This window comes from Rhipicephalus sanguineus, chromosome 8, assembly GCF_013339695.2.
Source record: "Rhipicephalus sanguineus isolate Rsan-2018 chromosome 8, BIME_Rsan_1.4, whole genome shotgun sequence".
Taxonomy (NCBI): Eukaryota; Metazoa; Arthropoda; class Arachnida; order Ixodida; family Ixodidae; genus Rhipicephalus; species Rhipicephalus sanguineus.
In genome coordinates, this window is record NC_051183.1 from 164,137,032 (window position 1) to 164,153,482 (window position 16,451).

The 16,451-nt window shown below is 48.0% G+C and overlaps 1 protein-coding gene and 1 non-coding gene across 4 annotated transcripts in view; one reads left to right on the top strand and one right to left on the bottom strand.

Annotated features, from left to right (window-relative positions):
- Positions 1-16,451, bottom strand: part of LOC119402446 (tubulin--tyrosine ligase-like protein 12) — a 301,835-nt gene that overhangs the window by 68,865 nt on the left and 216,519 nt on the right. For all 3 annotated transcript variants that reach the window (XM_049418643.1, XM_049418642.1, XM_037669599.2), the window contains one exon: positions 3,538-3,606. In XM_049418643.1, coding sequence (XP_049274600.1) covers positions 3,538-3,606 — 69 coding nt within the window. The remainder of the gene's footprint in view (positions 1-3,537; positions 3,607-16,451) is intronic.
- Positions 10,749-10,820, top strand: Trnat-ugu (transfer RNA threonine (anticodon UGU)). Its single transcript has one exon. It is a non-coding gene; the product is annotated as a tRNA-Thr (tRNA).

The window sequence follows — 16,451 nt, forward strand, 5'->3', positions numbered from 1 at the left end:
GATGCTTTATTTTTTCATCTTGTATTTTACTGCATTTGCTTATAGTGTTTGTTCTCCCTTCCATTGTACAATTTTCTTTTGTTTTCTTCTTCGATATAATTTCTTTTTATGCTTTATGTATTGTGATTTTTCTGTAACCCCCCTACTCAATGCTCCTCTGGGGCCTGTAGGGTAGCATGAATAAATAAATAAGTAAATAAATAAATAAATAAATAAATAAATATGGTTTCCAGTGTGCGGTATGCACCGAGACTCGAGCTCAGCGGTCCGAGCCTACGGTGCCAACGGCTACACCTGACAGGCCATGGCAGCACTTTGGCATCGATCCGTTTCAAGGGCGCGATTACGTCCTGATTGTTGATTAATATTCCAGGTTCCGTGAAGTAGTCTCTATAGGGTCCACCACGGCACCAGCAGTCATTTCGGCAATCAAGAGCTGCACTGCCCGTTTTGGCGTACCAGACATCGTCCGGACCAACAACAGACCGCAGTTTGTGTCTTACAAGTTCGCACAGTCATATGGTTTTCGTCACGAGACCAGAAGCCCTAGGTACCCCCAGAACAATGGAGAGGCAGAGCGCATGGTACGCACGGCAACAGACTTGCTCTCCAAAAGCCCTGATCCTTACCTGGCTTTACTGTCATACCGTGACACGGCCGGTCCAAACGAAGTTTCTCTGGCCCCAGCCGTGATGGAAAGGAAATTGCAAACACGTCTCCCGCGACTACCGGAACAACTGGTGCCGTCATTACCATGCCATACGAGTTTCAGAGAAAAAGATACGGGTTACAGGGCCCAGCAAGCGAAGAACTACAATCGCCGTCAGGCTTCAAGCCAGCTAACCTCTCTAACCTGGAGACTGTGTATGGGTCAATGGCACGTGATGCAGTGGTGAAGTGCTCTCACAGGCTCAGTGTCTGCGGTCCTACCTCGTTCAGACCCCCAGAGGCGTCCTGAAGCTTAATCATCAACACCTGGTGCCTCATTCGACAGAAACGAGTCCAGCTCAGCTAGCAGCATCTCCGTCGGCCCCTCCCGGGAACTTGCAACCTGCGGCGCCGCAAGAACTCGTGCAGCCGGAAGCAACGCCACAGGAACATGTGACACGCACTCACAGTGGTCGTATAGTGAGGCCACCCCGACGTCTGGACTTGTAAGGAGCAGCCCCATAAAATGGGAAAAGGAGGGAGGTCACTGCCAGTGTGCCTTGAAGCGTGTGGCCACAAGGAGGCGCTACTGTCCACCGAGCACATATAAGGGGAGATGGGGAGAGGGAATAAATTTTTTGGTTTCCGCTTGTCAGCAGTCCGCCTCGTTCCTTGGCACCTGGGCTGAACAGTATCTGCATCGGTTCATGTGTGGCACCGATAATGTGCGATATCTTTCAGTCAGCTGGAGATAGACACTTATATCATGCTTTTATAATAAGGTCAAAGTTCTTAAGGTGTGCAGATATGTTGACGATTTGTTAGTTCTTGTTGTGTCGTGCGACCCCTGGTGACATGCTAAGACACCAGTGCTGTTGTGCTCTCTATTCATGCTACTGGGGGGGAGCTGGGTCTCTGCCATGCCTCTTGCTACCACCAATCCGGCGTGGTCATGCCGGTCATGTGACCTGTGCCTCGCTGACCAATAGCCTTTCTTCCCCCTCCTTAAAACCACCTGCAATAAACGCGGGAGAGCAGTCCCCGTCAGTCTCGCCGAAGCTTGGTCTCTGCGTCGTCACTTTACGCACCCTCCTGTCGTTCGGCCTCTCCGTCGGCCTGCCGCGGGTTACGCCACGCTTCTGCCCTACAGCCCGCCAACGCATTCTGTTAAAGGGCCCCAAAACCACCAAGAGGTCGAAATTTAGTTGCGGCGTTCCAGTTGTGCCCGAGTCTACAGCAAAAGTGTTCATCAACTCGTCTGTCCACCCCTCCAATTGCCCTTCCTCTGCATCTGAGGCGAAAATGCAAGGAGCGCGCGCATCTGCGAGCGTCTGTTGGTGGTTCAGGGGCCCTCTAACCTGGCATTTTGTGTTTGTGCCTAGAAATTTTCTGACCAACGAGAGGTATACAACTCCGCCGTAGAAACACAATATGAATGTTATCTAGTGCGAGGAGCGTAATTAACACATGCAATCCTGCATGAAAGAAGCATAGAATCACATCAGACGTCAAAAAATGTGAATTGCGCAACGAGTAATTGGTTTAAACACCCACACACACAGGCATAATTAATTATCATTATCAACAACAGCATCAACAATGCGTGCAGCTGTGCGAGGGAGCATGCCTTACAGACGCATAGTCAGTACTTCGCTAGCTCACAAAAGAAATATTTATTGCGTAATAGGCATTCTAGGATACCTTGAAAGGGCCAGTTCACAGATGCACAGATGATGCTTTCTTTGCGGCATGGTTTAGGTGTCTGCCGAGAACTGAAGCCAGGCTAGTGAATGAGAAGGTGATGTGAACAGAGTCCGATTACGCTATCGCATTCTACACTTGAACGTGAAACTCGGGCGTAATCCCAAGTTTTTTTGGTGCCCTACGTAGGGCCAGTGGTTCGAGAGGGCTACGCAGTTTGCGCGCATGAATGACACCACACGAATGAACTATGGCAGCACACAGGGCTGACTTACAGCCACTGGACACACTGTCATAGGTGGCTGCTAGCAAGCAACTATTCGAAGTGGCAACATTTGGACCCTGTGGTGAACGTTAGCCAAAAGGATCTGATTTGCTTCGATGAAGGCAGTGCTACACACGAGGTGTTCCCTCCGGTAGGATGTTCCTTGGATGGCCCAAGGCACATTATGTCCAGCCTTTTGGCTGAGTGTGAGGAGAGCAGGGAGCCACTGTGGCATACTTTTACTCAGTGTGTAGCAACTATCTTTTCAAGTGAGGAAATATTCATTAGGCTATATTGCAATTGCACAGTAGGTGACTCAACATGCACGAAAGTATGCATATGAGGACACAACCATGCCACTCTCCCCAAGCCTGCCTTACAAGCACACGTGAGGTAGGGGGGCACAAAGTATGTAACCAAAACATAACAAAGCAGAAAACTGGGCGAGTTGGTAGGTAATCATCGTCACAGGATAGCGCGCACTTACAACGGGGACACAGGGAGAACTATTGTGTTGTCGTGTTCTCCCTGTGTCCCCGTTGTATGCAACCAAATAATTTTTTTTTTCACAAGCCAGGGTGATATTTCAAGTGTGTGCAAATTACACCTGGGCACAAATTTCACACGTAAGTACGGTTAACACAATAGTACGCATCACTGTAGACTGCATAATTAAGATAGGCACAACACGACCAAAGCTACGCTTTCCCTGCATTCCGATATATGATTTTGGTCTGCAGAACATCATACATTTTGTTAAATTCCGGTTCCCAGAAGCTTGATAAACCTTCACAGATTGTTGGTTGCCTGTATCGTTTCCTTTGATTTACTTAATTCTAATCTTGAACACTTATGAACTTGCCAAGTTAGTGTTTCTGAATAACAAAAGTAAAACAAGGCTTGTGCAGTATAGTGCCGCTCACCTCAACCTTGTCCCAGGGCTGTGAGCTGTAGTGCTGGTCAAAGCGTTCCAAGAACTGTGCACATGTCGTCTGCAGAGAAGCAAAACAAACTTCTTTTTGTGAGCACACTTAAAGAGCAACACTGACACTTAAAGGGACACTAAAGAGCAAAACGATTTTTCTCGCATTAGTAAAGTAGTCTTCCACGATACCAAAAACACCATGCTTGCTGCAAGAAGATGCTAAATAAGCGGGAAAACGCGCAAAAAATTAATACAGGTGGCGACGCCACCTTTGAATTCCCGCACCATTTGCCGTAACGTCACATGCTTTTGACGGCGCCTGCTTTTGACGGCGCCTGCTTGGGCCTACGCAGTTCCTAATCGGTTAAATCGAAGTACATTGTCCTCTGAGGGGGCCAGAGACTTGACATAACGAGTTTGTGGAAATTTCGTCGAGCCAGTGGCGCCAAAATACGTTCAATGCTCTTTGAAACCTTTTATGTCACCAATTTCAAAGTTTGGCGCGAAATTTAAACATGAAACTTTGAACTTGGTTTTCTCCTCTAATAATAAACCTATGGTGGTGAAATAAACTACACAAGAGTTCTCCGAGCACACTTTATCAATCTAAACCAATTCATTGTCTCTCTTTAGTGTCCCTTTAAAAAGACTCTTCTTTTTTCATAACAGTGTTGTTTATAGTAGGGCTGAAAGGCGGGTGAGTTGGAACCTATCCATTGTTGGGTAATGCAAAAACAAATGAAACCCGAAGGAAGAAGACGGGACAAGTGCTGGTCTAACAACTGAAAGATTTTATTTGAAAAATTCAAATATATGCAGGTAACGTAGGCGCACACGTGCTTACGAGTGATGAATGAAAAGAATCTCTTCTGATAGTGACTCATACAAGTGCGATCACACTTTGCCATGTGGTATGCCTCTGCTGATCACGATGATGCGCGATGATTGAGTTTTTTGCAAACGAAGGTGTGCAACCGCATTCATAACAATGGCTGGCGAGACGAGAAGATACCCCGCCCTTCAAGGAATTATCATTGCCTCCGCAGCCTGGCATTCTGTCTCATGTATACACTGCCACATGTGCAAGGTATTCTGTATACTACTCTGGTTGAACACGTGGTGTACTTTAACGTGCTTGACAGAGCAAACGTTGTGATGTGCCCTTGCACCTTTCCTTGCACGTCTCTCAATCTTATCACATAGACTACCCAATTTATTGCCATCTGACAAAAACCCATCAACACCATACTACCCGGCAATTTTCATTAGCCTATGTGAAATCGAATGTACACAGGGGTCGACTGTTAAGCGGAACGTCAGAGCGTGTGGCGGCAGCTCGGCGCCACCGGCGGCCAGCGGCTGCAACGAGTTTCGTGCAGGCGCAGTGCGCGCTGTGAGTTGTGCTCTTTCGTTGTCTGCTGCCATCTGCTTCCACGCTGTGAATCGTCGTGAAGCAATCCGCTGATGCAATGAAAGAGCACCAGGCACGGTGCTCACTGCGTCTGCACGAATCTCGTTGCAGCCGACGGCCGGCGGTGGCGCCGAGCCGCCACCACACGCTCCGATGTTCCCTTTAACAGTGGACCCCTGTGTACCTAAGGAATCGCTGCAAATCATTTTTGCTGACACTCTGAAGCTAATGGCTGGTTAGCAGAGTGTGCATGGCTTTCTAGGCTCTTTAATAAATTACTGAGCGCAACATGACCTGACTTAGTTAGCCTGAAAAAACCAACCTCCTCCGAACACTCTCGCAGTGCTTCCAGACGATCGTTTGCGCATGTGCCAGGTTGCCTGGAAGACAGAGATCCGTTTCAAGTCGAGCTTCCGCGAAAGTGTCCGAAAGTGCGTTCAACGGGAGACTACATGATTTAACAAACTTCGTTTTCCTTCTACAGCGAAGCTGTATATGGCTAGGACATTCCAGTTGTATGCCAAAAACCCCCTAGTGACCTCTAGGAGCAGTGCAAAAATAACTCGCAGGGTCCCTTATCCATTCACCTAAGATGACTCGAAGGCGAAAGCCATCTCTTTCTTTTTCTTCTCACTCAGCGTACTGATCCTCTCCCGCCCACCTCTGAAAGCTTTCTGCATCTCACCTTGTTTAGTACTGCCTCCGTGATCGGCGCACTGATCACGGAGGCAGTGAAAAGCGATGTCATGTAATGACGCCATCACGTAATGTCATGGTGTATGACTGTGAAGAAGCACGTAAAGGCGACCCAGCGAGAGCAGACGACGGAGCGGCCGATCGCTGGAAGCCGAGGAAGAAGAAACAGCTCGTGCTTCAGAAGCGAAGAAAAAGGGCTCGCGCAGGCTAGTCACTCGTAGAACACGGTCGGCACAGGCCGGAGGTCGATCGAACCCGCATCGACGAGCGGGGTTCGCGCACAGAGGCGCCTGTCTTCGGGACAGCGAGCACCTCACGTTCTTCAAGTCGCCAGATCTGTTCGTGGCCTCCTGTGTCGAGGAACCCGCATCTACGCACGTGGTTCATCCTGCCGGGCGTCGTCAGGACAGCGAGCACCGTAGAATCTTCGCCTGGAGCTGAAGAGACGCGGGGAGCTACCGACAATGACGGCTACCGTGTACTGAGTGGTGGGTCATCCACTCGCCCCGTCACCCTTGCTGCTGCGACGTCACTACCACGCCCCACCACACACGACTACGTCACCGCCAGGATGCTAGCAGCGCACCACTTCCCGGACTAGCACCGCCACGTGGGACGATAGGCTGTAGTTGTACGTTTTCACTTTATGTATTTCGTATGTGTGTGCGTCCAAATATAATTGTCGTGTGCTTTGTACAATCAGCCAACGTCTCCTCCATCTGCAACGCGTCACACGCTCTGCGGCGTGACGATCCTAAAATACAACATCACATTTCTGGCGTCCGCGAAACAGGACTGCTCTTAACCTGTGTAAAAGAGCATCGCGTTGCTGAGGCGTGTTTGACGGTTGATGATGGAGACAGACAAGCTCACAGCAATTGGGAAGGAACTGGGGTTGAGCGGTTCAGCGCTAAAGGAGTGGATAGAGGAAGAGCGCGCACGTGAACGAGAAGTTCGTGAAGCACGCTTAGCCGAACGCAATGCGGCAAAAGAAGCTGATGCTGAGGCACTGGCGAGGTTGAAGGCAGAAAAGGAGGTACTAGAACTCAGGTTGAAGCTGCGAGAGTTAGATGCGACAACTGGTAGCACGAGTACTGCCCAGTTAACGGAGGGTGCGCACATGAGCGCTCCTCAAAGCTACCAGAGTCCGCACAAATTCATACCTCCCTTCAACGAAAGTCGCGACGAGTTAAGATGCTTACATCCAGCGCTTTGAACGCGTCGCCGTGAGTCAAGATTGGCCGCAGGATAAATGGGCCCTCTCACTAAGCCTCTGTTTGATAGGCGAAGCGCTAAGTGTTGTTGGCAGAATGGCACCTGACCATGCCATGGATCATGCAACACAGAAGAAGACTTTGTTGCAGTGCTTCAGGTTTACTGAAGAGGGGTACCGCACCAAGTTTCGGTTGGCGAAACCAGAGAACTCCGAAACCGGTCGGCAGTTCGCTGGACGAATTTTAGGATATTTTGACCATTGGCAGGAGATGGCCAAGACAGACCGAACATATGACGCTCTGCGAGACGTTATTGTTTCGGAGCAGTTCCTCATGACATGCCATGAGAAGCTGGCAATTTTCCCAAGAGAAAGGAATTGCCAAGGAATCGAAAAGCTAGCTGAAGCTACTGATCATTATATGGAGGCTCAGGGCTTAGTCAATCTCGGCAAAGGCAAAAATGAGAACGCCAAACTTGATAAGCCACCAGACCAAGCTCAGGCCACGCCTCGAAAAGAGGAAAAAGAGAAGCTGCAATGCTTTCTTTGTGGAAAACGTGGCCACAAAGCTGCAGACTGCTGGACAAGCACAAAGGGGCCAACAACAGAAACATCCTTCTGCGAACTGTGCAGGCGTAGTGGGCATAGCACTGCTGACTGTCTTAATGAGGGATGCAACATTAGAAAAGCCTCGTGTCTGAAAAAGCAAGGGGAGGTGACCAAAACAAGAAATAGGAAGACTCAGGTTTTTGAGCAAAGTACTAATTGTTTGGTACGCAAAAGCGGGGAAATGCCTAGACGAGAAGACAAGTTTATGCCTGCTGCCGAAGGTGTCCTCGAAGACCAACCCGTTACTGTCTTACGGGATACGGGATGTGACTCTGTTATTGTAAACAGGTCCCTTGTACCAAATAGTAATTTGACAGGAAAAGTTTTCTCGCTTTGCCTTCTGGACAGAAGAGTATTAAAGCTCCCGGAAGCAGAGGTGCGAATCGTTTCACCTTTCTTCGTAGGCAGGACTCGCGCGATCTGCATGGACAACCCTCTGTACGATGTTGTTTTGGGCAACGTAAAAGGGGTCCGTGATGTCTCTGATCCTGATAATGACTGGGAAAGACGTCTACATCCGGCTAGTCCTGTGAAAGAATCATCTAGGGCGCAAGCTGACAAGGGCTCTACCACTAGATCCCATCCCGCAGACACCCTAACATCTGCTGCGGACGAATACAAGGAGAACACACAAGTGGCTGCAACAGTCAGACAGACAAGTTCTCGTCTGCTAGCCGTACCAGCAATAAGGGCCCTGGTTATCAGTTCAGTCGGCTTGAGGAAAAGACAGAGGGATGACGCAAGCCTTCAGAAATGCTGGGAAGCAGTTGACAAACCGTTAAAGACGAGATTTTCCGAGAATGAATTCGTTGTAAAAGAAGGAATTCTTTATAGGCGATACACGCTACGGTCGAAGAGAGAAATAGAACAACTTGTACCAACAGCCCTCCGCTATACTGTAATGCAAATGGCTCATGAAGGAATTCTCGCGGGTCATCAAGGAATAAAACGGACAACAAACAGTGTCCTCCAGGAGTTCTACTGGCCAGGGGTACAATCAGATATCGTACGATTTGTGAAATCTTGCGATATGTGCCAGAGTATTTTTCCCAAGCACCTAGTCGGTCGAGTACCGCTGGGAAACACACCCGCCATTGATACTCCTTTTAAGAGAGTAGCAAATGATCTTGTGCGACCATTATCTCTGGTGTCAGAGAAAGCAAACAAGCTACCGTGTGAACCATATCAACAAAGGCAATCGGTTATCGATGTCAGCATGTCGAAATTGCGCGCACCTAACGACGGATTGCAAATCGCAGCTCAAGGACAAGCCATCGATGACTCGGCAGATTCCGCCTACCACAGGAAACAAGCGAAGAAGTATGGACCGCGAAGCTTTTACGCACGGAAAAAGAAGTGATCTCATACGTGGTACTCGAAATACGACTACTTAGCCGCGTATATAACGGTAGTGAGATGGTAGGCGCAGACTATAGTTGACCTACCCATGAGCGATGTATCTACATTATTGGTGCTTCCGTAGAAGTGTTCAGTGTTGTAGGTAAATTTTTATGACTCTTTACTTAGACCTGAGAGTAAACTTTTGATCTGTGCTGTGATTATTCCCACAAGTGCCGAGTGTGCGGTACTCGGAACTTTCGTCACAGTTTTTGTTTACTCATGCGTGCCGAGTGTGCGGTGCTCGGAAGTGTGGTGCAGTGTTCGGAAGTGTGGTGCAGTGCTGGTGCTGCGAGTGCGTGCGTGCTACGATGCCCCAAGTTTTAAAGCAACAGCGGCAAGTTCTGCAGGAGGAAGAACTTTCTTAGGTGGGGGGTAATTGTGAAGAAGCACGTAAAGGCGACCCAGCGAGAGCAGACGACGGAGCGGCCGATCGCTGGAAGCCGAAGAAGAAGAAACAGCTCGTGCTTCAGAAGCGAAGAAAAAGGGCTTGCACAGGCTAGTCACTCGTGGAACACGGTCGGAACAGGCCGGAGATCGACCGAACCCGCATCGACGAGCGGGGTTCGCGCACAGAGGTGCCTGTCTTCGGGACAGCGAGCACCTCACGTTCTTCAAGTCGCCAGATCTGTTCGTGGCCTCCTGTGTCGGGGAACCCGCATCTACGCGTGTGGTTCATCCTGCCGGGCGTCGTGAGGACAGCAAGTGCCGTGGGATCTTCGCCTGGAGCTAAAGAGACGCGGGGAGCTATACTCGCGGACAACTTTTCTTGGCAATGAAGGAAAGGCTACGGGGGCGGAGCTACTGCACATGTACTGCTCCACGAAGTAGTCCGGTTCGGCGCGCGTTTCGAATTTAGTTTGGTTTGTGAACCTTCCGTACCTCCTGTGACGGCGATTTGATCATTCCAGCGGCCGTCACAGGCTTACACAGTCATTTGTTAGTGAAATTCATCACAAGCTCCCTCAGCGAGTCGTCGGAAAAGCTGGAGGGTGACGAGCGCTCACCTGAAGACGAAGCCGCCATTTTGACTGTGAGGTGCACGTAAAAGGTGCGAAGTTTTCACAGGTGCAAAAACGCGAAATGGCATTGCATAAAACAAAGGAAATATAAGTATCTCCTTGGTGCGCGCTGACCCTCTTTACAAACAGTACCCCGTAGAAAATAAAGCAATGTTGTTGTTTTTTATTCTCACGCAGAAAACACGGTCGCAAATGTGGGACTATAATCTTCAGCGGTAGCACACGCGTAGTTCGGCTCTCTAGCCTTCCCTTCATTGCCAAGAAAAGTTGTCCGCGAGTATACCAACAATGACGGCTACCGTGTACCGAGTGGTGGGTCATCCACTCGCCCCATCACCCTTGCTGCTGCGACGTCGCTACCACGCCCGACCACGCACGACTACGTCACCGCCAGGACGCTAGCAGCGCACCACTTCCCGGACTAGCACCGCCACGTCGGACGATCGGCTGTAGTTGTACGTTTTCACTTTATGTATTTCGTGTGTGTGTGCGTCCAAATATAACTGTCCTGTGCTTTGTACAATCAGCCAACGTCTCCTCCATCTGCAACGCGTCACACGCTCTGCGGCGTGACGATCCTAAAATACAACATCACAATGACGTCATGATGACATCACAAGTTATGGCGATTCATGACGTCATCACGTGATGATTTTTTACATCACTCGTGTTGATGTCGCCAACGCCAACGGTCAATTTTTGTGTTTGATGAGGCATCTAAGGCTCTTGCATTAATATTGCAGATTGAACGTTAACAGCCTGGCCTTACATATCAAACTGGCTTCCACCATGTTTAAACAGTTTAAACTCCAAAGTTTAAATGCGCATATATACCCCATACAGCGGACGAGAGGATGACCGCCGCCGTAGCTCAGTGGTAGAGCATCGGACGTGTTATTCGAAGGTCACAGGTTCAGTCCCTGCCGGCGGCAAGTTATCTTTTCGTCCACTTTTCTTGTTCACATTTATATTCTAATTACTACAAATAACACCCCCTCTACTTTCCTTGGCATTTTTATCAGTTAGTTCTCATTAATATTGTGTCTAACAAAGAAAAACGAGGCCTTAAAAAATCACCTTCTTTCCTTAATACAATCTGTTGGTATCGCGTTCACTGCTTCACCCTTAAGCGAAACAGTGATTTTTTAATCGTCAGCTATCGACCCGGGAAAGCGAGGGTGCGGACATGTAACGTGGCGTAGCCACTTCACAGAGGGCCTTCCGACACCAGGGCTGTCAGTGACAGGCCCACTCCTGACAACTGCGCATATTCAAACCGAATTGCGGCTGCACTGATCAGGAGGCATGCTTTTATTAATGATATGATATTTTCAAAAAACTCAAGTGAAGATTCGAACTAGGACCGTAGCACTAACAAGCTTGACAGGGCGGGGCCTTTTAAAGGGTATTTACCGCAAGAACGATTACAAACCTGGATGTGCCAGTGGAAGGAATTACGAAAAAGCTCTTCTGGATGAAGAGCTATGGATAAAATATGTTTGAGGAAAAGTGTCAACGCGTTCAGACTGTTCACATGCTCTTCCATGGACGTGAAACACGGTAAATTCTATATTGTTCCACATATCTATTGCTAGGGTTCCCAGATATCATTCCGCAATGTCCAGAAACAGAAGTGAAAGACATTTTAGCGGCATGCGTGTAGTCATCATCATCAGCCAGTCTACGCCCACTGCAGGGCAAAGGCCTCTCCCATGTTCCGCCAATCAACCCGGTCCTGTGCTTTCTGTTGCCACGTTATACCTACAAACTTCTTAATCTCATCTACCCACCAATCTTCTGTCTCCCCCTCACGCGTTTGCCATCTCTTGGAATCCAGTCAGTTACCCTTAATGACCACCGGTTATTCTGCCGACGTGCTACGTGCCCGGCCCATACCCATTTCTTCTTCTTGATTTCAACTATGATGTCCTTAACCCCCGTTTGTTCCCTGACCCACTCTGCTCTCTTCCTGTCTCTTAAGGTTACACCTATCATTTTCCTTTCCATCGCTCGCTGCGTCGTCCTCAATTTAAGTTGAACCCTCTTTGTAAGTCTCCAGGTTTCTGCTCCGTAGGTAAGTACCGGTAAGATGCAGCTGTTATATACCTTCCTCTTGAGGGATAATGGTAAATTACCATTCATGATTTGATAATGCTTGCCAAATGAGCCCCATCCCATCCTTATTCTTCTAGTTATTTCACTTTCATGGTTTGGCTCCGCGGTTACTACCTGTCCTAAGTAGACGTACTCCTTTACAACTTCCAGTGTCTCGCCACCTATCGCAAAGCGCTGTTCTCTGCCAAGATTGTTCCACATTACTTTAGTTTTATGCATATTAATTTTCAGACCTACTCTTCTACTTTCCGTATCCAGTTCAGTAATCACGAGCTGTAATTCGTCTCCCGCGTTACTCATCAATGCAGTGTCATCAGCGAATCGCAGGTTACTGAGATACTCTCCATTAACACTTATCCCTAATATTTCCCAATCTAGGGCCCTGAAAAGCTCCTGTAAACACGCGGTGAATAACATTGGAGAGATCGTGTCTCCCTGCCGTACGCCCTTCTTTATTGGGATTCTCTCGCTTTCTTTATGGAGGACTATAGTGGCTGTGGATCCGCTGCAGATTTCTTCCACATGTTTATATAGGCTTCGTCGATGCCCTGATTCCGCAGTGCCTGCATGACTGCTGATGTCTCCATCGAATCAAATGCCTTCTCGTAATCTATGAACGCTATGTATAGGGGTTGGTTGTATTCCGCGCATTTCTCTATAACCTGATTGATAGTATGAATATGGTCTATTGTTGAGAAGCCTGTACGAAATCCTGCCTGGCCCCTTGGTTGATTGAACTCTAATGTCGTATTAATTCTGTTAGCAATTACTTTTGTAAATAGCTTGTAGACAACGGACAGTAAGCTTATGGGCCTGTAATTTTTCAGGTCCTTGACGTCCCCTTTCTTATGGATCAAGATGATGTTGGCATTCTTCCAAGATTCTGGTATCCTCCCCGTCGAGAGACACTTCGTATACAGGGTGGCCAGTTTTTCTAACAATCTCTCCACAGTCTTTCAACAGGTCTGATGTTACCTGATCCTCACCAGCTGCTTTGCCTCTTTGCATTCCCTTTAGGACTTTCTTTACTTCTCCTGTCAATACTGGCAGGATGTCAGATTCCTCTGCACTATTACTGCTTCTTACGTTATCAACCTGACTGTCTCGGCTGCTGTACAGATCTCTGTAGGACTCTTCCGCTACCTCAACTATTCTATCCATATTGTTTGTGACCTTGCCTTCCTTGTCCCTTAATGCATACATCTGATTTTTGCCTATGCACAGTTTTGTCTTCATAGCTTTGAGGCTTCTTTCGTTCTTTAGAGCATGCTCAATTCTCTCCATATTATACTTTCTTATGTCGGCTACTTTACGCCTATTGATTAGCTTCGAAAGCTCCGCCAGCTCTATTTTGTCTGTTGTGCTTGAGGCTTTCATAGCTTGACATTTCTTAATGAGGTTTTTCGTCTCTTGGGATAGCTTACCAGTGTCCTGTCTAACGACTGTACCCCCGACTTCCACTGCACACTCCTTCGTGATACTAGACAGATTATCATTTACTGCGTCAACGCTAAGGTCGGTTTCCTCGGTTAAAGCCGCGTACCTATTCTGAAGTGAAACTCTGAATTCCTGTACTTTCCCTCTCAGAGCTAGTTCATTAATCGGCGTCTAGTTGAATTCTAGATCTTAACATTCTATGATCACTGCATCGGATCTTGTTAACTACTTCCACATCCTGTACAATGCCCGGGTGGCCGCACATTATGAAGTCTATTTCATTTTTAGTTTCGCCATTAGGACTCCTCCACGTCCACTTACGAGTAGCCCGTTTTCTGTAAAAGGTATTCAAGATGCATAAATTATTGCGTTCTGCAAACTCTACTAGTAACTCCCCCCCGGCGTTTCTAGAGCCGATGCCATATTCCCCAACTGCATGGTCTCCAGCCTGCTTCTTGCCTACCTTTGCATTAAAGTCGCCCATCAGTGCAGTATACTGTGTCTTTCTTTACCTTACTCATTGCTGATTCTACGTCTTCGCAGAAGCGTTCAACCAGTTGATCATCATGGCTGGATGTAAGCGCGTAGGCCTGTACCACCTTCATCTTGTACCTCTTATTAAACTTAATTACGATACATATCACCCTCTCATTATTGCTATAGTATTCCTCTATATTACCAGCTATATTTTTATGAATAAAGAATCCCACCCCTAGTTCTCTTCTGTCAGCTAAGCCACAATAGCATAGGACGTGTCCGTTCTTCAGCACTGTATATGCCTGCTGTGGCCTCCTAACCTCACTGAGCCCTATTACATCCCATTTAACACCCTCTAATTCCTCGAATAGTACAGCTAGACTCGCCTCACTAGATAAAGCTCTAGCGTTATACGTAGCCAAGTTCAGATTCCAATGGCGGCCTGTCTGGACCCAGAGATTCTTAGCACCCTCTGCTGCGTCGCAGGTCTGACCGCCGCCTTGGTCAGTTGCTTCGCAGCCGCTGGGGACTGAGGGCCGAGGGTTAAGTGGTGTATTCATGTGGGAGGTAGTGGCCAAGTACTACACCAGGGTGGCCAATCCTTCTCTGGTGAGGGAGTGCATTGCTGGCTGTGGACGCCAGTGAGGCTGCACCCCAGGCCTTTTTTTTTTAATCCGGTTGGGAATTGTCCGGCACCGGGATTCGAACCACGGACCTCTTGCATGCAAAGCTGATGCTCTACCACTACGCCATCGCTACTACTAGTAGTTACTACTTAACATTGCCTTAATTTCGTGCCATGCGACGCTTGAAATGAGCTATCAGCAGCATTTCCGGAACAGACGACCTCCGCCAGTGAATCACCACCACATTTTCTCACTACCGATTCGCCTAGACGTCACGAGACCGCGTTTTGCCGTCAAGCCGACTTGCAAAACGGAAGTTGCATCTGCACCGTGCATGGCATCGTGGCTTACTCAGGATGCACATGCGAGCGCTATTTATTCAACGGAATAATTCTTGGTGCGTGGTTGTGACTTTGAGGCCCCAAGATCAAGCTGCACATGTTTTGATGCGCCAGAGGTGCAATTGCCGGTGATATGCCCCAAATCTGAGACTTGCGCAGTTTGGCACAATTTCCGTCGATATTATGAGGACGGCGCAGTAAATCTAATGTGGCGCACTTTGGCGCAGTTGGCGCAGCAGTCGAATCACTGTGTTCAGCCCAAGAAGAGTACCCAGCCGTGAGCTCGGAGTAGTGTTGCGCAGTGAAGCAATATGTGTCACAAGAAAAATCGGCGTCCTGGGCATCTTTTTCACAGTGGAAGTAATAAACAGGATCTGTGTTAGCAAATTAATCGAGTGCAAAATTCCACTCGTATGTGTGTTGATTGCGTGAATGTGCGTGTGTAAATGTGCAATTTTGTGCTCGATTAATTTTATACAACAAAAAAAAAATACAGTGACTTCATGCAGAAATAAAAATGATCTCTTGCCCCCAATACAGTTGGATCGATCACTGACCCTGCCCCTCTCAGTACTCTCTCTCCACAGACTGCATCGAATTGCCGTCTCAATCTCTATCAAATATGCTTCACAACTTCACCTATCACAGTGAAGTGTTCGTAGTGTTGCTCGCGGTCACGATGCATGATCAGAGTTCAGTGTTTGCACGTACAGTTGCTCCTGCACAAGAAGCACGTGTTTTGCAATTATTTGCACACCTTATAGTTAATCATTATTGAGTACGATGGAGCAACAGCCATAGTGAGTTATGGCAGTGATAAAATCCACTGTCTACACTGGCAATTGCTAACAGAATGTTCTCGTTTGTAATTACAACACTTTTTCCTTTTTATTTAATTATTAGACTGCTGGTTTTCTGGTTAGGATGATATTTTTCTGTTCGGAATGATGTTATGACAAGTGCCATTTGAAAAAACCATAGGTACCATGCACACCTTGTCACTAATGCTTCCCCGCAACACTTTTTGAGCATGGTCGGAGAACGCTGCTCATCGGTAGTCAAGGCTCCTGAGAACACGTGAGCCAAAGTGACTTAAAAGGGTGTTGTGGCGAGCTCGTTGGTACGAATCAATTAGAATGCAGCGCTTAAAGAACACAAACACATGGGGCGAGAACGAGGAGGGGCGCTGACTGCCAACAGTTGTTTTATTGTGCGTTCACATATATAAAGAGGGCGAGAAAAAGAAGAGAGGGGGAACATGAAAGGAAGAGGAGTTATGCGCATGGGTGTGACGATGACATTAAGCCAAGATGCTTCTGATTACTGGCTGAGATATCGGAATTCCTTGTTTGTAAGGGTGAGCGAAGGGGCACTGACACAATCTGCGCCTTTGCACATCATGGTGTACGTGTTATGTCTACGTGTTATGACCAGTTCCCCATCAAGAGACGCTAGCTTCCAGACAACATATACCATGCCGAACTTTCAACAACGGAGGCGCACGCGGGGCCACAGACGCCTTGGTTAGGCTGAATATAATGACAAAAAACAGATCACCGGAATATTA